Below are 20,244 nucleotides of genomic sequence, written 5' to 3' on the forward strand. Positions count from 1 at the left end.
TGGGGTCTTGAAGGGTTTGACAGGACTCACTGAACAACAACAAAGAATATTAACAAATCAAAAACCAACGATGATGTCTTCCAAGGTATACAATAACATTCTGTTCTAGTGCCTGCTTGCCTCTCAGCTGTGATTAGGGCAGTCTGTTCCCTGGGGCCTTCTTTGGATATTCAATTACTCAAAGTTCTACTTTCTCTAAAAATTCTTGTCATTTACATTATAGTAGTCACTAAGTAGATTATTCTTTTGGATTTTTTTTACTGTGTAATTTCATATAAACCCTTTCATTTTTCTCTGAATTCATTTTCGTCATTTCTTATTACACAATAAAATTTCATTAAATTCATAATCTTTGATTACCATTTTGTCAAATGTTGGGTATGTACCTCATTTCCAGTTCTTTACTATCACAAAGAGTGCTGACATGAATATTTTGAACTATATAGTGGACCTTTTTTTCTGACTTTGGCTTTCTTCAGTGTATATGTCTGGTAGTAGAAGCATTGGATCAAAGGTATATGTGAACCCCTGCCTACATGCAAGTTATTCTAGTTTTTCCTTAACAAGTATTAAAACTTGTTTTAATAAATCAAGAGTTGAATGGCAAAGGGCCTAAAGATAGATTGTAAACATTACTTCTTAGCTCAATAAAAAGCATCTAGGAGGGAAGTCTAGCACTCTCTAATTCTTGGTGGAGCATGATAGGCAATTCTGGTAAGGGAGCTTTGGTGGATTAACTTTAGGTGTCTTCAATGTATGCCTTTATTGAATATTCTGCTATGCCCAAGCAAACCTCCATTTATTGACTGTTCAGTTATTAACAGTAAGTATCTCATTGTATTAGGCAACTATGTGACTCAGTGTCAGGAAGACCTTATTTCAAATCCAGCCTCAGACACTCACTAGTTGTGAGACCCTGGGCAAATCACTTAAGGGTTATGTGCCTCAGTTTCCTCATCTGTAAAATGAAGATAATAATAGCACCTACTTTCCAAAGTTGTGAAAATAAAATGAGATATTTGTAAAGTATTCGCAAACATTAAAGCACCATATAAATGCTAGCTATCATTATTTTTGATGTTATTATCAATTATTGTTGAATCATTTTGAGTAATATCTGACTCTCCATGATTCCATTTGGTGTTTTCTTGGCAGAGATACTGGAGTGGTTTGCCATTTTCATGTCCAGCTCATTTTATAGATGAGGAAACTGAGGCAAACAAGGTTAAGTGACTTGCCCAGGGTCACACAGCTAATAAGTGTCTGAGGCCAGATTTGAATTCAGGAAGATAAATCTTCCAGACTCCAGGCCCAGCCTTCTATGCCCTGGGCTACCTAGTGGCTCTTTTTCTTATTTTTCCAATAGTAGGCCTAAATTAACAAGGAAGTGGTCTGAGTCAAGCACAGCCCAGAACAATTAATGCAGTCTCGCAACACTGGAACAGAATAATCTAGTTGAAGTGGGGCAGGGACAATGCAAAGGATGAACCCAGACAGGCTTTCATTCATATTTCTGGTGGTGCATTTAGTGATTTATCTAGACATGGTGGTTGCTTATAATGAAGTGTTCTCCATTTCAGAGAAATTAGAGAGAAAACTGCCTTTGAACATTAAGAACCAACAGATCTGAATATATTCTGTGTCCTTAAGAACTGTCCATCTAAGATGATTGCTGCAAATTGTCTTTTGGGCCCTTTAGCTGTGTTGTCACTGGGTCTTTCAACTTGGTTATTTAATTTTCCAGGGTCTAGAGTATATTCTCAGAATTCAGTCTATTTTAAAAGCAGCCAAGAGAAAATGAATTTTGGGAATTGAAAGAGATTTTCCCCACACTGGAATAGGATCAGTTCAGAAGAATGAGTAGTTCTCAACCAGAGAGGAAGGGGTGACTTTCTGTTGCTAATGATACCCATCACCCCATGGCCTCCTGGAGGACTATAGAAAGAATGCACCTTTCAGTCTTAAGTGAGTCATATTTGTGTGTGAATGGGGAAAGAACTGTTAGGCTTCAAATCACTTTTTTGAAATAGCAATAAAGCAGAGCCTAAACTAGAGCAGAGTCCCTGGACTTTAGTCAGTTAACAATCTATAAGCATTTATTAAGGGCTTACTACAGGGCAACCATAATATTAGGACCCAGAAATCCAAAGCAAGGCAAAAAATATCTTTCCAGCCTTTAAGGAGTTCACAGTCTATTGGAGAGATGCTACGCAAACAACTATCTATGTACATATCTATAATACATGTAGCAGGAACCTGAAGGCTTCTGGGAGAAGACAAGATTTAAGCAGAAGACTTGAAGAAAGGCAGGGAAGCTAGGAGGCACAGATGAGAAGGGAGACTGTTCCAGACATGAGGGTAAGGTGGTGGAAATGCTAGGAATCAGGAGATGAGGTGTCTTGTGGGAAGAACATCAAGGAGGCCAGTGTCATGGCATTGTAGAGTGGATAGAGGGGAATCAAGTTTGAGAAGACTGGAAAGGTAGGAAGGAGCTAGGATATGAAAGGCTTTAAATTCCAAACAGAGGATTTTATATTTAATACTGGGAATTTAATTTAATTTAATAGGGAATGATTGTAGTTATTTGAGTAGGGAGATTATATATGGTCAGATCTGAGCTTTACTAATATCACTTTGGCAGCTGATTGGAAGATGAACTGGAGTGAAGTGAGACTTTAGGCAGAGAGACTAACCAGCAAGCTATTTCAATAGTCTATGCCTGTAGTGAGTGATGAGGGCCTGTACCAGGGTGGTGGTGATAGGGTACAGGCCTAAGCCGAGACCTTTGCTCCTTACCTGAATTAACTGAGCCTTTGGGTCCCATTTGTCTATGGGATTCTCCTTGAATTCTCCCACTAGATCAAGGAATTCTCTGGTGGTCCAAGGCTAAAATCCAATCAACTGGCCTTTCATTGTGGCCTATGCCCAATCTCCCAATTTTCTGTTATTCTTAACCTAGCCCAGTCCCTCCATTGTCTATTACCTCTCTAATTGCCCCTGGCTATTTCCCACCCTTGACCCTATCTAGATCCCATTCTCGACCTCCCAGTCACTCCCATCAAGATCCTTCCTAGATACCTCCCACAGTCTTTCTGTATATAAGGTCCATCTTGTCTCCATTAAGGTACTCAGATTGTCAACCTAGCCAATGCCTCACAAGTGTTCATATTCCTTAAGAGTCTGGCTAGTATGGCCGATCTTTAATAAACCTTGTCTTTGGCTGAAAGAAGGCTTGGGTCAAATTTATTCGGGCAGGACTCAAGTGTTATAATTATGGGGTCCCAGCACCCCTAAACCTCTAGACCTCAACAATGGCAATGCCAGAAAAAAGGAAGACTACAAGAAATTTTGTGAAGATAGAATTGACAGGATTTGACAACAGATCAAAGGGTGGGTGTGATGAATGAATCAGGAGTCAAGGTTGACTCCTGGATTGTGAGCCTGGCTAATTAAGATTATCTAATTTAACAATTGTTCTGAAGGAACTGTTTGTTTTTCATTTTAATTTGGCACTGTGAGAGGCCAAGCAGAATTTTGCCCCATGGATTTTGTTGTGTTTCTATGGTGCAAGACTATTGAGGGAAGCACTTCAAGAGAGAATGCTTAATTCTCCACAGGAGGCCAGAGACATTTCTGGAATTAGGAATGTGGCAAAGTGCCCACTTACCCCAGTTAATTTGCTAAAGACAGGTAGGAGTACTGCGCAGGTTTAAAGTTTTCATGCTCACCCCCTAAATGTGAACAATAACTCTCTCTGAAAATTCCAGTGAAGGACCCTGACCCCTGAGGGATGCAGGCAAAAATCTGCTACCCTAGCAGAAATAGCTACTTCGTATACATGGTAAAAAGAGCACATGCACTGGCCTAGAGGAGTCTTTAGCTTTGGGCGTTCTTATTTCTCTTTTTTCTTCTTCTGAGCATAAGTGGGCAATCCTGAGATGGATATTCCTAGTCTCCGTGGCCACCCTTGTGAGTTTGGGATGTCAAGAGTTCTTGAGTTTCTAAGTATGTGCCAAATAGCAGGAAACAGAATTTCTTGCATTAGAGATTATCATCACTGACAGGAAGGGGAACCCAAGGCCTCCTGGAGTCAGTCAGAATCCTTCGGAGTTGGCAGAACCTTCCTAGGTCAGACTGTCTTGCCTGGGGTCACTCACATAATAATAAATAGGTAGCATTTATATCACACTTTAAGTTTTGCTAAGCTCTTTACCTTATTTCATTTGATCTTCACAAGAATCCTATGAGGTAGGTGATATTATTACTGCTATTTTACAAATGAGGTAACTGAGCCTGACAGAGGTAAATAACTTGTCCAAGGTCACATAGCTGATATTGAGTTAGGATTTGAATGTGAGTCTTCTGGACTCTCAGTGCAGCCCTCTACTCACTCACTGTTCCATCTAACTATGCAGCCAGAACGTGTCAGCGGCCAAGTCATCCTGGCTTCAAGGTCAGCTCTTCACTCATAATGGTGTGTCATCTCTCAATCAAGTGATAAGGAGAAAGTGCTTAGTTTTCTTTTGTTTTTAGTTTGTATTCCCAATGCTTAGCATAATTCCTGGCACTTAGTAAATGCTTGTTCATTATTGATGGTCTCTATCTAGGGCATTATAAACACACATACACACACATATACATAGACATTCCATTTCCTGAGTTCAAATCTGGCCTCATACACTCATTAGCCATGTGACCCTGGGCAAGTCACTTAACCTTCTTTGCCTTGTTTTCCTCATCAGTAAAATGAACTGAAGAAGGAAATGGCAAAGCACTCCAGTATCCTTGCCTAGAAAACCCCAAATGGGGTCACAAAAAGTTGGTCTTAACTGAAAAATGACTCCACATAAAATAAGGTATAGTGGGATAGGAAATGAGGGACTCTAATTTACATGACTATTCATATGTAATTGTGGATAAGAGAAAGCTGTGCAAATGGGACATGGAATCCTAGCCATACACATTTTGAATGCCATTATAACTCAAAAGCTACATCTTTATTTGTGTAACAGGGATTACTCTGCTTGAATAACCACATGTGTTACTCCTGCAAACATATTCCAACCACATTTCTGAGACATGTGGCTTTATTCCCCCATTTTGTGAGGAAGAGGGAAGACTGCTCCTCTGCCCTGTCCTTCATATCTAGTTGGTCACCAAATCTTCTCATTCTTTCCCATCTAACCCTAACCCTTTCTTTTATCTATTTCATTCCATCCTCATTTCTAGCACCTGGACTTTTATCACCTAAAAAATAAGCTACTACTATAGTCGCCTAATTGGTCATCCTATCCTCAGACTCCCTGTATTCATTCCATCTTACACATCATCAAGACTAATATTCTTGAAACTATTTTGATGCCACATTTCCCTGTTTTCCTAAAAACTCTCAATGGCTCCCTAATGTCTACAGAATTAAAGTTTCTTAATCTAACACTCAAGGCTTTCCACAATTTATCCCCAGCGTTATAGTCAGTCCACTCCTCTAAAACCACACACCACCTCTTGCTTCATACACATTGGATTACTTGTCGCCAAAACTATACCTTGTGCTTTCTTATCTTTATATCCATTGTTAAAAATGAGTTCCTTGCTGCTTTCTGACTATATGTAACTTCTCTATCTTTCAACACTTCTCTGGCTTAATCTCCTGACTGTATAAAACTACTTTTCTACCTCTTTCCCAGTAGCCTTCACATGCCTGAAACACCTTCAGCCTTGCTATCTTCCTCTACCTTACATTTGTGGGTTCAACCCCAGAACCCCCACTTGAGGAAGAACCCACACTTATTCAGTTCACTCTGTCTCCCCACCTTCTGCACTATCCACCCTCCTTCATCCCTTTTATGTTATCTTCCAGCTTTAGAATATAAGCTCCTTGAGGCCAGTGACTTTGCATTTGTATTTCCAGAGTTTAGTACAGTGCTAGACACAAAATAAACATAATAAATGCTTTATTTAATCTATTCTAACCCAAAGGGAATCTCACGCCCTTAGCAAAACCTTATCCAACCACCTCTAGCCAAAATAATCTTTCTCCAACTCTTACAGTTTTGTCTATACCACTTCATTTGGCATTTACATACTGCTTTATAGTACTACTTTTTTTTTCTGTATACATATACTGCCTCTCCAACTAGACTGTAAATTATCTGAGGGCAGCAATCATGCCTTCAACTTTTAGGTGGCCCCTGAAACATCTATATATTACCTGGTACAGAGTAGTAGAGCAATAAAAAAAATCTATTAGAAAGTTCTGAAGTGTGGTGGGGATAAAAACCTCAACTCCATTACTATTTAATGAAACAGATTTCTGAGGAAAATAAGTTATCTGTATTCAATTGACCACTAGATATGACTGAACATTCTTGGAATTGCTTTTTTTCCCTCCTATTTTCTATCACTGATCCATGCATATTTGTTTGTAGGTTTGGGAGAAATGGTATATTAAAATTAAGCATTTAAGCTCTTTTAGAGTTCTATCATTATTATTAGTAAGGTACTTAAATTTATATTGTAGAACTATGGGTGCAGAATAACACCTACTTTATAATACTAGATTATTTTGTCAGCTTTGACTAATACTTTTCTTTATTATAAGAAACGGTATACTGGGAAAAGACTGCTGTGAAAAAGAAACCTCAATAATACAAAAAGGAAAAAAAGTTTATTGTTGGCATGTGTTAGAACCAGTAATTTTGAGGTTGAACAACCTAAAAAAAATTAAACTCTGAATGTTTCTTTCTAGCTGTGAAAATAGCCTTCTAAGAGAAGAATTATTTAGGCTCAGATGGTTGTCATCAGGGACAGAATAGTTGGGTGAGTCTAAAGAAATCAGACAGTTGTGTGGTGTTCCCTCCAGGGTGGTCTCTTCATAAACTTTGCTTTAAAAAATATTCTTCTGTTTTGCTGAAGAGTAGATTATGTACATCTAGTCAGGAAATTACCTTTATAACTAACCTAAATTTATAGAGTTGTAGTTTTAGAAAAACAAATAACAAAAAATTAGGCAAAATAAATACTTTATTGTTTTAATTTTTTTTAAAGAAATCAGCCTGTGTGATAATCCAAACATTTATAAACCTTTTAGATATACTTCTTAAAAAGAATATTATTACTTTAGCTATTTTTTTATTAAGAATTTAAACTCAAAATTAATAGAAGTTGGAAGTTATAAACACATGAGAATTCCAACAAATGTTCACATGCTACTTTACACATCGATTTGACCACATACAAAACCAAACTGTAGCCCCTTTTATTTCATTTCCCCCCCTTTGGAACATGTTTTTGATGATAAAAACTGAAATAAAATCATTTGTGGGGCAGAAAAAAAAATCTATATTTACTTTCATTTTTCCACAAAACAACTGTTTCTCCATCCATTTCTATCTATTTCATGTCACAAGTTCCATTATTTTGACATTGATTAATTTTGTCCGAGACAAAGAAAAGGAAACTTTTCTTAATATAATACAAAACTATGGCCAATGCAAAAAATGCATAGTGTTTAAAATAAGGCAAATTAAAAAAAAAAGAATACTATATAAGCATAATAAAATTAAGTTTAATTGTTTTGTGCAGAGATAAGGCTTACAGTGTAAGAACTTTAAGTAGTTTTAGGTTATTTCATTAATTCTAAACACACTGTTACTGGTAACTTCCCCAAGAATTCATAGCAATTTTTACAAAAGAATATTTTCTTCTTCTTGGGAGTGGCAATAAGTAACAGCAGTGGAAAAAAAATCATTGGTTGTTTCAAGCTCTCAAAAACGAATCAGTTATTGCACAGTAAATACCTCACAGAGGTCAGTGTTTTAAGAAGCTAGACAAAAGAAATATGTTATTTATAAGTCTGTTAAGTCTGGAAGTCTTCAAGTTTGAAAATATAATTCTACACAGGGAAACAAATGGAAAATAGACATACAAATAAATATTAGGTTTTCTTTTAAATTGCCAGAGTCTTGATAGTTTAGAAAAGCCATAAATTCTACAAAGTGCCTAAATGTCTATGTATGGTTAAAAAAATAAAAGATATGCATAGAAGAAATAAACATTGTACATTGTATACAGTAACCCATCTCAGCAGCAATAGTGTCGCCTGAAGTACAAGTAAAAGATAACTTGACACCTCCACCAGTGTACACCGTCATAATTCCAAAAGTCCACAATTAATCTGGTCCACATCAACCTTTGGAGGGAAAAAAAAGGAGAAGAGGAAGAGAGAATATTACTATTTCTCTCAAATATTAATATTTAAAAATTATTAACTACTGGGAAAAATATTCCCTTCTAATGGTATTGCTCTCAGCCCAAGGATTTAAATATCTATAAATAATTGATTAGTTATAATCACTTCATTACTATGATATGGTCTCTAAAAATAAAATATGATCTAGACTTCATCTAAATATGTAACAGCCCCATATTTATATTTGTCAAAATAATAATCCCTCTAATTTTCTGTAATTACTAAACACTCTTTTCAAACTGTCATTAGAAAGATTTTTTTCATAAGTGTTATCAGTGAATATGTGACAGATGTATGAGAACCCATCATTTATGTATGTTTCAAACTGCCCATGATTTCTATGCTGATAGCTAAATCCTAGTGAATTGCCTGAGGTACACAGAGATTAAAAGACTCATTCAGGATCACAGGTTAGCCAGTATGAGAGGTGGGATTTGAAAACAGATCTTGCTGATTCCAAGCCCAGCACTTTTATCAATCATTCCTATGATCTGCCTTTATCACATTATATTCATATAGTGTTTGTGCAGTATGTGCATGTCGGCATGTGTGTGTGTGTGTGTGTGTGTGTGTGTGTGTGTGTGTGTGAAGGAGTCAAATTTGCTAGTGTCATATTTTTCTACACTGTCAACATTATAGTGAAAAAATATATGTCTTTTCAATAAACTATTAAATATCCATATACGTTTGTGGAATAACATATTTTTTGACAAATTCAGATATATCTGGATATAAATGCACAAGACAGAGTTCTAAGAAATTATCACCATAAAAAGACAGTTAGAATGTATTTATGTTTGATCCTCCAAATAAACTTGAGAAGTCAAATCTTACTATAGCACATACAATTACCACACCACTCCATCAGAGCCCAAAATGTGAAGGCCATTCATTTCAAGCAATAAGTCAATACAACAAAATTATACACAAAGAAAGAATCTGGCTAGTCCCTTCAAGTTCACTATCATAGTTGACTTGCAAAGACTTCCAGATAATTTCTGTTACCTGTTATTGTTAGATATAAAAGAAATAAAAATTTCCTACTAATGTCTCAATTACTATGAAAATAGCAGCTGCTTTTCAGAGCTTTAATTTGCATTGAGGTCTGTGTGGCAAATTTAGAAAACTTACCTGTAATACCCATTTATGGCTATTTATCTTGTCTAGAATTAGCAGTCCTACTTGAGGAAGATACTGCTGCTAAAAGTCCACTGACAATTTCACGCCTGATTTCCCCAGCAATAGATTCTTTAATCTAAAATGAGAAAGAAAGGGTGTGGGAAGGATTAAAGACAATTCAATTTTTAAATAACCTACAAAGATTTCCACTTCTGGGAGCCAAGATGGTAAAGTAAGAAGTAAGTCCCTCTCACCCTACCTCATTGACCTCTGAAAGCCCAGAAAATATCGACTCAGGAAAAACTCTGAGCTAAGAAAAAGACAGAGAGCAGCAGTCTTGTAGCCCAGGAAGCTTCGGTGTATTAACAGGAAATGTCCCTCTTGCTCTGGGGGAGGCGGAGCAGTACAGAACGGGAGGCATCCCATCAAACCGGCGGCAAGCCCCACTTCAGCATACTAGGGGGAGATCCTGAGACCCAGGTTGGTGGAGCAGGCAAGCGCCAACACCAGGACCCCTAAGAGCCTCAATACATACAGGGGAACTGGTAGAGACAAGCTTGGAAAACCACATGGCAATGGCGTCACCAGCAGCCAAATCACCCGGTGCCTCAGCACAACTCTGGGAAGCACAACTTCAGGAGGCAAAGCTCCAGGCTGACAGAAATCCACTAGGATTGAAACATCCCTACACAAGACCTACATGAAGGCCAAATATTCAAGTGTCCCCTTCGCTTCAGCACAAGAGCTTATCTTTTTTTCTTTTCTTTTTTTTTTTTAAAAGTCAGGAAATAGGCAAACACCATGAACAAAAAGCAGAAATAGACAATGACCATAGATTCTTATTGTGGGGAAACGGAAGATCAAGGCACAAATTCAGAAGAGGACAATATTGTCAATATACCCACATCGAAACCTCAAAGGGGAATATGAACTGCTCTAAATAACCTACCAAGATTAGGAACTACATTTAACACGCATTTAATTATTAGTTTGTTAAATACTGTACAAAGTACAAAATGTACAGTCTTTTCTCATTCACAGTATATATCAAAAACCAATATAAAATACAAACACATTGGATAAGATCACTGATACAAATTTTGTATCATATAAGTTATTTTATCTAGTATTTATTAGTAAATAGAATAAATTCTTTTCACATGAAAAATTTCATTTGAAACTGTTAAAAAGTAACAATGGATAGACAAAGTACCAAGAATTTCTATTTTTTGAGTAAGGTTCTTTTACTCACTTTTTTCAGTTTTATATAAACAAAAGATCAAGTAAAGATTTAAAAGCCCTTGAACATCCAAGTTACAGATGGAATCTCCTTCAGGTTTTAAAAGGTAACCTATACTAGAACCTGATTGACTTTCTAGGGCACTCTTCAAAGTCTGTTCCAAACCTTTTCTTACATCACTGACATCATTCCCTCCTTCTTCTATTCCTCTTAGCAAAGGACCTCTTCTCAATATTTTAGTGAGAAAACAAAAGCAATCCTTTATGAGCTCCCCCTCTGCACTCCACTCTCTCATTCTCTATCTCACATCTGCAATCTGCTTTTCCAAGGCCAGCCCCTCCACTTGTGTCTATTATCCTATCTCTTTTGAGAACTTGTTTCTTTAATAACCTTCTCTATCTTCCTGCTGCCTACAGAATTTACTTAGATCTTACCCGTCCTAAAAAAATAGAAAAACCTGACCCTGCCATCCCTTCACCATATCATCCCTTCTCTCTTTCACATACAAACTCCTAGGAAAAGATGTATTTACATTCATTGCATTTGCCTTATCCTCTGAACATTGTTCAGTGCATATGACTTCTGACCCCACCATTGGGCAGAAATTGCTCTTTTCAAGTTTACTAATGGTCTTTTAAAGGTAAAATCCCATGGACTTTTTCTCTGTCTTCTCTAACCCCAACCCTTCTAGTCAGACCTCTGAAACACTGACATTTCTGACCAACACCTTTCCTCTTCTGGATAATCTTGCCTTTCAGAGCTTTCCTAACACTGTTCTCTCCTGGTTACCTTCTTAAGGTAAAAGAAGGGAATAAACATTTAAATAGAACCTACTGTGTAACGCACACACTGTGCTAAGTGCATTCACAAATCCTTGGAATTCTCTTCTGCTAGATCATCACCCATGCACTGCTCTCAACCATCACAGCAGTGGGAGCTTTGAGCTCTGTCCTCTTCCCTATGCTCTCTTTTGGTGAGTTCATCAGACCTATACTGGTTTTCAAATCTACAAAGCTAATCCTATCCTCTCTTCTGAGCAGCACTCATTTCCACATAAATGTCTCACAAGCATCTTAAACTTGATATGTCTAAAAGAGACCTAATTATCTTTTCCTCTAAATTGACTCCCTTTCCAAAATTCCCTATTTATCAGCCCAGGGCACTCCCATCCTTCCAGTCACTCAGGTTCAAAATCCTGTTGTTATCTTTCATTCTTCACTCTCTTCCGGTTTCAAGTCTTGTCCATTCCACCTCCACAACAAAGGAGGTATTTTTGCAAAGGATCTTTGATGTCATCTAGTCCAACCCCTTCACCTTACAAATGAGAAATCTGAGGATCAGAGAAGTGAAGTGACCCATCTCAACCACCCTCTTCTATCTACACCACAAATCTGGACCCTCATTACATTTTGCACTAGTGTATTAGTTTCCCTGCCTCTAGCCTTTTTTCCTCTCCAATCCATCCTCTACACAGGTGCCAAATTGATGTTCCTAAAGGAAGAAGTCACTGCCTTGCTCAAGAAGTTTCAGCAGCTTCCTATTGCTTCAAAATTAGAATATGAACTCTTTGTTTGGCATTTAATGCCTTTCTCAATCTGGCTCCAGCTTACTTTTCCAGGTCAAACTGGTCTACCTATCTACATTCTATGTCTTAGCTCTGGCCTCTGCACAACCGTCCAGTCCCCTGTAGCTAGAATATTTTCTCCTGACCTTTGCTTCTTGGAATTCTTATCTCTCAAGGCTCAGCTCCAGATACCTCCTACAAGAGGCCTTTGCTGATCCACCCAGCTGGTGCTGCCTCCCTCACTGAAATCCTTTTGTATTTACTTGTACAAGTTTCTTCAGCTGGAAGAACCTGAGCTCCTTGAGGACAGGGACTATTTGTAGAAATCATACTAGGTACTTAATACATACTTATATAGTTGAACTAAATGTAGTAACATCAAATCAACCTAATGATAAGCCTATAACAAAAGCACTAGATTATTCTGCAAAAGCATTAGCTTATAGATAGAAAGTGATACAAACTAATGCCACTTTTTTTTAAGTGAACTGCAAAAGCTTTTCTTAGGATCCAACGTGACCATGAAAAAGAAATTAACAGAATAAATCTACTTTCATATTTTTCTTATGGTATCTTCTGTCCCTTTATGGTTTAAAATGTTTATAGCTACATAAGTAAAATAACAAACATCCGATAAATAATCACCATTAGCAGCAAAATGACATAAATGTAATATTTGTTCCTGATGAAAATAAAGTACCTAAAAGGCATATTTATGTACTATAATTTACCATTCATCTTTTTTTTTGCTTTTTTTTTTTGGTGAGGCAATTGGGGTTAAGTGACTCACCCTGGGTCATACAGCTGTTACGTGTCAAGTATCTGAGGTCAAGTTTGAACTCGGGTCCTCCTGACCTCAAGGCTGGAGCTTTATCCACTGTGCCACCTAGCTGCCCCAACCATCTATCTTTTTAAAGGGAGAAACTGTTGTTTAGTATATTTCATCAGAAAACTTCCTTGCGTACTCTAACATCTAAAAACACCAGAGACAAATTTCTAGACAATTCATTTTAGTATATTTTCCACATTTTTCTTTTTTTTTTTTCCCTTCAGGGTACCACAGAGATGCTATTTTATTCTTAGTAGGGGTATAGTACACTCAAGAAAAATAGCAATTCTATCAGTGTTTCCTTCTTTAGATGGTCAGACACTGAGTATACTTGTCCAAACCTTTCTTTGCAATTACATAGCATCACCTCCAAATAGGCCCCTTGTAAGAAGCTATAAACGTGTACTTCCTAAAATAAGTACAGTACAGTAAAATAAACTGATAATGCCTTCCCAAATTAGCACTTAAGATACTCTCCTCTAGCTTTTAAAAATTCTACTTTCTATGCTTTCCTGTTAGCCCCATCCATTTCCTAAAGCGTTTCTAAGTACATCCTGAACAGAATTTAATTGAGGAACATCCAGAAATGGTATTTCATCTATCTCTTTCATGTCAAGTGGAAGTATATTATATAAACTTAGCAAAACCTACTAGTTATTGCTGTTAAAGTTAACTGAAGAAATAATCATGTGCATCATATTACATTGAAACATACACATATTTTTATTCCCTTTCCTATTCTTACTCTTTAAGCAGTAACAAGGATCTTGTGATAAGAATAAGAGCTTTTCAGAATTACATTTTTTAATGAATTAGTGTTAGATATATCTATTGTAAAGATCAGAATTCTTTACTTAGCTACAAGATATAAATAAGGAAAATGGTTAGTAATTAAAGTTTCTATGAAAACTGTCTCTATCCCAGTCTCAATGCCAAGTCATTCATAACCTTTACGATTTTTCAATATTAATGAACATTTTACTAGTCAATCAACAAGCATTTCCTGGGTGCTTACAGGAAACCCTACACCATCCTAGTGCTATAGGGAATATGTTTTTAAAAGAAACCCTAATAGAATAAACAAACACTATAGGCTTAAAAAAAGTAAGAAGAAACCTCCAGGGGAAAGGAATAATACTGCAATTAACAACTACACTCCCAGAAATAAGAAAGTATAACTGCAACACCCTGCAGAATAGTTTAAGAGGCTTGACAAATGAATTAAAAGGAAAATATGAGTTCTTAAAGAATTCAAAGACACAAATAAGAGAATGAAATAAAGTAGAAACCTTTCTTAAAATCCAAGTTTAGTGCAAAGCATAGAGAAACTATGCTAATAAAACCTCTTCCAGAATTAATCCTGTCCTATGTGACAATAATCAAATTTCTAACTTATTTGATATTTTAGTTATTCCATTAGGAAAGGTAATACGATGAGGGTTATTACTGACAGTTTCTACAGAGAGACAGTATTACACATTGATAAATAGAAGGCCTCAAAGTCAGGAATTAACCAATCATGCCAGACACTGTGACTCTAAGCATTGAAAACTGAAAGAAAAAACAAAAATGGTTATTGCTCTCAAGGAGCTTACATTCTAATGGGTAAGACACCATGTACATAACTAAGGTCCAAGTCCTTCCTCTGATGCAAACTGGCTGTGTGACCCTGAGCAAGTCATTATGTTCTCAGTGCTCCAGCTAGTTCTGATTGTTACTCACCCTGAATTCCTTTTACCAATGAACTGACAAGTCTGGACATTTCCTTTTCCTTTCCTCCTTCCCCCAACTATTTGGGCTATTCCAATGAAAGAGCATGAAATAAAAGAAGTGTTTAATCAGTAATGGTACTGCTACAATGGACTGATCTTGAGAATACAATTTTCTTCATAAGTAGTTTATTTTTACTCTACTCAATTCAACAGATTGAGCACCTGCTATGTGCAGGACAAGGTAACAGATGCTGTAGAGTATACCACTATATTAAGAAACACATGGTCCCTGTCTGTCCTTAAGGAGTTAACAAATCAAATAAATGTAGGGGCTTTGGAGCACTGTGGAAAGGAGATCAGAATACAAGGTAAGGAGAAAGACTAAGTTAAATTCTAAAGTCAGTGGATCTTGAGTAGTCAAAAGTAGCTAATGACAGAGTGGTACAGATTTTTTTCTCTCTTAAGTTGCAAAAAGGATAGAGGATAAATGACCTAGAAATACTGACAAGCAAGGATATGATCTCATCACTTTACCAACTGAATTGGAGGGACTGGGAAGTGAGGCTTCCATGTGAAAGGAGAAAACACATAATTTTGGAGAATCATATTTCAGTTACAGCACGGGGGTGAAAGGAAGAAGGTTAGGATTTAGAGTGTTTGCTCACAATAAAAAAGGTTAAAGCATAAAAAGAAATAAAAAGGGGGGGAAAGAAAGAATATACCTATTGGGATAAATTGGAAGAAGACAGGATGTTTCATACAAAGGAAGTAGAGAAAAGAGATTTTACCCAGATAATCTGGATAACAAAGCATTCAAGGGGGTGATAAGAAGTGGAATGGAGGACTGAAAAACGTTGGCAGTAGAGGAAAAAATGAGCACTAGGTCCAGGAGGGAATGATAGGATACCGTTATTATTGGAATACATCAAGTTAATAAAGGACAAGACTCAATTTAGTGAAGTGATGGGAAAGGTAATGTAAACACAGACAGACACAGTTCAGTGCTGAAAGTGACAACTTCATACAGAAGTGCCTCTGAAAACCTTACACCCTATGGTGTTTAGAGTAATTTAGTGTTCTCTATTTAGGTAGCAGTAGACTCCCCTGAAAGTGGGGGAGAGCATCTGATTCCTGGGGTAAAATCCATTTTAGGAGCAATCTGGTATATATAAATACATCTATCCACTAAGATTGAAACCCATGACTAAATCCTAGGCCAGGATACTGTCAAAATGGATTTGAAGCAAAAAAACTCATTACTTACATAGTTACGTATCATTCAATTTCAACAACCTTTCCATGGGAAAAAGTTGCCTTTTTCATATCAGAAAGAAATTACAATAAAGCTAAGTAAAACACCTGCTATTTAAAATTATATTGGCAGAGTTGATGTTTAAGAAAAAACTTAAAAGTGATAAACCAAAGCATCGATATTTCAATGAGGCAAGGAAGAATTCTCATAAAACAATGCAACTACTTGTTCAGCATTTGACATTTAACATTGAATTAGTTTCTGTGGGAACATATTCAGCTATTCTGGTAAGTAGCTTTGTATTTTTTAATAGCAGTAAACAGTTATAGGCCATTGCTCACGTACATTACAACCCACCCAAACATATCCTAAGGCAGCCTACCTTCTTCCTTCACAATGTAAGGTCACATAAAACAACAGAAAAGGATAAAATTTAAATCACAGAAAGGTCTAGTGACTGAACAAGGGTATCAAGAAAGCTGTTAAAAAGGAATATTGTACTTCAAGTGTTCTGTCACTAAAGCTGAATTCTACTAAAGCAATGCATTTAACATCACCATTTTTTCCCTCCCAAAATTTGGTCTATAGGTTATAGTGATTCAATTCACTTTAAAAGCTTATTGAACACCTCTGTGAAAGGCATTGGGAATACAAAGACAAAATGGAAAATAATCCTTGCTCTCAAAGGACTTTTTTTTTTAATTTTTTAAATTTATTTTTCTTTCATTTTTTTTTTTATGTGGGTTGTCTTAGGGTTGTTTCCAACCCTGAGATTTTGTGAACCTTCTTTTCTAACCAATGGGGAAGAATCCAAGTTCTTAGTGCCTTATAGATTTTGAAGTCTAACCTCTGCTGGGCAAATACTGAATAAAGGAAACGATGGACTGCAAAGATTAAGTCAAACAAGGATTGAAGCCATCAGAACAGTTGTCTATCTTCAGATTCTTCTTTCATTAAGTGATATATACTCCTATAGTTCTATTAACTAGACTGCCAAAAATACCCTGAATTTTGTGACTCCTCCCAGCTAACAAAATTCCCTTTCCAACAGGAGAACAAATTTAATGCAATTTTTGGGATTAAATCCAAAACATAATCCAAATATCCTATTATTCACATTTCTTCCCCTTCTCTATTGTCATTCAGCTGATAGGTTTCAAAGTCTCCCCACACCATTTCCCACCTACAAAAAGAAACTAAATAGAACAGATTCTTTCAATCCCTTACTATGATATACATATTCCCTTTATTCTAATAATGTTAGTTTAAATTACAAAAGTAAAAAACAAATGATGATTTACTCTCACAAATGAAATACATGAAGGGAAGTAGTTTTCCGCTCAACATCAGTCCATAAACTTCTACATTGTGCTGGGAAATGTATTTTCAAAGTTCATGAACTTCTTTCCCATTATAGATTTGGCTTAACAGATACAAATCAACCAAAAAGCACTTGCAAAGTTCCAAATACATGCCAAACACTGTACTAGGTAGTGAGGGTAAAAGACAAAAAAATTAAATAGTCCTTGCCCCCAAGTAGGTTACATGCTATTGGAAGATACAACACAGGAGTTTGGGAGAATCATGGGAGGACAGGTGGGAATCTGGAAAAGCTCCCTATAGAAAGTAGTGCTTAAGATGAGTCTTGAAGGGCACAAAGGATTCTAAGAGGAAAGGAAGATGGCAGTACATGCTAGGCATAGTGGAAAATGAGTGCAAAGGCACAGAGACAGGAAATAGAATAGAAACAAAAGCAATTTGGTTAGCCCATGCATGAAGGAAGGAGAACCATGTATAATAAGTCTTGGAAGATAAGTTGGCACCAAACTTTAAAGGCTTTAGAAGTCAGAGAAGTTTATATTTGACCCAAGAGGCAATAGTAAGCCACTTAGTAGATGAATGAAGAATCACTTACTCAGTATACAACTCAGCTAAAAGATTTTCTGAAAATCATATCAACACAGGGAGTCACAAGTATTTCTTAAATCAGTGAGCTAAGTTTAAATAAAACCTCCAACCTTTACAAGGCACCCACTTAAAGCAATTAAAACATACTTTACTCACCTCCCGTATGACTTGCTGTAACTCATCATGCTCCATATTTTTCTGACTTTCCTCAGAAGCTGGCAGCAATGGCACATTTTCAAGTTTTTCTTCCATTTCAGGTTTAGATTCCACAGACTCTATAGCTTCTTCAACTACTCTAATTTCCTCAGAATTTTCAGGAGCTGGAGGGGTCTGCTCTGAGCCCATTCTGGAAGGAGCAGTTGGTGTTAAGGCCACAGAAGCTCGAAATACCTTTTTGCTTGGCAGATGGGTCTTGGCCTTGCCAACTGAGTCAGCAGAGACTACTCTTCTATTTACACGAGAGGGACCAGAACACACGGAGGAAGAATCTGATGTGGCTTGAGAGAAAACAGATTCTGAACTTTCTGCAGGAGGAATTTCAAAACCCAGTTCTCCAAGCCCTAGCCCCAGTTCAGACTTCAAATATGACTGCTCTTGCATCAGTTCAGTGACCTAGAAAATCAGAGAGTAAGTTATTGTATTCTCTCCTTGAGAGAAAAGAAAACAATGATTCCCAACTTAAAGGAATAAATTCCCAGCAAGTGCTACGATAGTAAACAAAAACAAAACCACGATATATACAGATACCACTTCATTAATTTAGTCATTATAAACATTGCCTTTGTTATATGAACAAGTAAAACTTAAATACTTTGCAAAATATGACATAAATATTAAAAGTGACCCATGAAATGCAATGTTTTATTGTAACTTTCCTGTTATAACAAAGGCATTCTGAAATCTAACCGTTGAAAACTGACTATTAAAAATGCTTCCTCTCCACAAAGTGACTTCAAGTCATTTAAAAAACTTCAAAAGAAAAGTCAGAATATGATTCAGAGACTCAATAACTTTTTATTTTATTACTGTTAAAAGATATAGTATTGAGCCTGAATATGTAAATTCCTTAAAAGGTATGTTAGGTACTTTTGATGATGTGTTTTATTCTTTGAGCCATAAAGAGAAATCACTGTGGTTAACTAAATAGCTTTCTAAACAACCAAAGCTGTACAGGACTTTCAGAATGTCAAACTTACAATCCAGGCAATTTTCTAACTTACCTAAATTCTATATAGTTTAATATACTACATCTACACTAAGAAGGATCTATGTTTACGAAATGCCATCATCTTGTATCATTCCCTTCCCCAATGATTTAAAAGCAGAAAGTCTTACTGGTTCCATTACATTCAATGGAGAAGGGCATGACAAGTTATCAGCACTTCTACTTCCATACATTCCCTAGAAAAGTAAAAAAAAAATTGTTTTTAAATTTCAAATATTCCTATACAATACTAAAAGGACTTGGTCGAACACTATTTGGAGAAGCCTATATGGGTAATAGAAGTCACTTCCAACTTTCATAGAATTTACTAAATAGGAGTGACTTTAATAGCTGTTATCAAAATAAGATTATATCATAACCATTATGATTCTATTTTGTCACAGACATGCATATAATTTCTCAAAGTAATTTGCTATTACTTTAAGCCGACTTCAAAGTGAACCAAAAAATCAATTTATGGGTGTTGGGAGATTTACATAAAATATATTAACAGTTCTAATCCTATATTCTTCTGCTCTACTTAGTTTTAATTGGTTGCTAGTTAAAGTAATATATTCATAATGAAAAGCCATTTATTTTAGAAAAGTACATTATGGTTGTTGGAAAGGGGGAAACTATAAAGACTCAAATTTCACAAGAAGGATATTTAGAAATATGGACAGTGGTAGAAGCAGTAAGAAAATAAATTCCATCTCTTTTCTCACTCTCTTATTTGTGCATTCCTTTTGAAAATGTTCAGCCTAAAACCTCAATTGATTGGAATCTAGCACACATGAAAAATAAGGAAAGGAAAACAAAATTAATATTGGTAAAATAAAGAGTCAATGTTATATAAAAGAAAGGTAACTTAGATACAACAAGCTTATCTTGTAATTTTTTTCTAAATTCAAACCCTGACTTTGCACTGACTTAATATTAACATTCCTCCCTAATATTCTCCATTCTGAAATTGTTTGAAAACAATAGAAGGGCAGAACCAAGATGGCAGAGTAGAGGCAGCAATTCAGCTGAACTCTTCTAACAACTCCCTTCCAAACAACTTTGAAATAACACCTCAAATCAAATTTTGGAGTGGCAGAGCCAAAAGGTCAGAGTAAGACAACTAGGAGGTTGGCAGCAGAGTTAAGAGACTGTAAGGGGATCA

General features: G+C 36.3%; 1 protein-coding gene across 5 annotated transcripts in view; it reads right to left on the minus strand.

Annotated features, from left to right (window-relative positions):
- Positions 1–7,005: 7,005 nt before the first annotated feature.
- The window catches only part of ITPRID2 (ITPR interacting domain containing 2), a 47,933-nt gene continuing 34,694 nt past the window's right edge, over positions 7,006–20,244 (minus strand). For 3 of the 5 annotated variants that reach the window (XM_021006383.2, XM_021006385.2, XM_021006382.2), the window contains exons 15-18: positions 19,211–19,276; positions 18,032–18,487; positions 9,383–9,506; positions 7,006–8,191 (exon numbers count right to left, since the gene is read on the minus strand). In XM_021006383.2, coding sequence (XP_020862042.1) covers positions 9,402–9,506; positions 18,032–18,487; positions 19,211–19,276 — 627 coding nt within the window. In that variant the 3' untranslated portion in view covers positions 7,006–8,191; positions 9,383–9,401. The remainder of the gene's footprint in view (positions 8,192–9,382; positions 9,507–18,031; positions 18,488–19,210; positions 19,277–20,244) is intronic. The other 2 variants (XM_021006384.2, XM_021006386.2) reach the window with 2 other exon arrangements.

Source organism: Phascolarctos cinereus, unplaced genomic scaffold (genome assembly GCF_003287225.1).
Source record: "Phascolarctos cinereus isolate Bilbo 61053 unplaced genomic scaffold, phaCin_HiC Scaffold_726;HRSCAF=1367, whole genome shotgun sequence".
NCBI classification, from domain to species: domain Eukaryota; kingdom Metazoa; phylum Chordata; class Mammalia; order Diprotodontia; family Phascolarctidae; genus Phascolarctos; species Phascolarctos cinereus.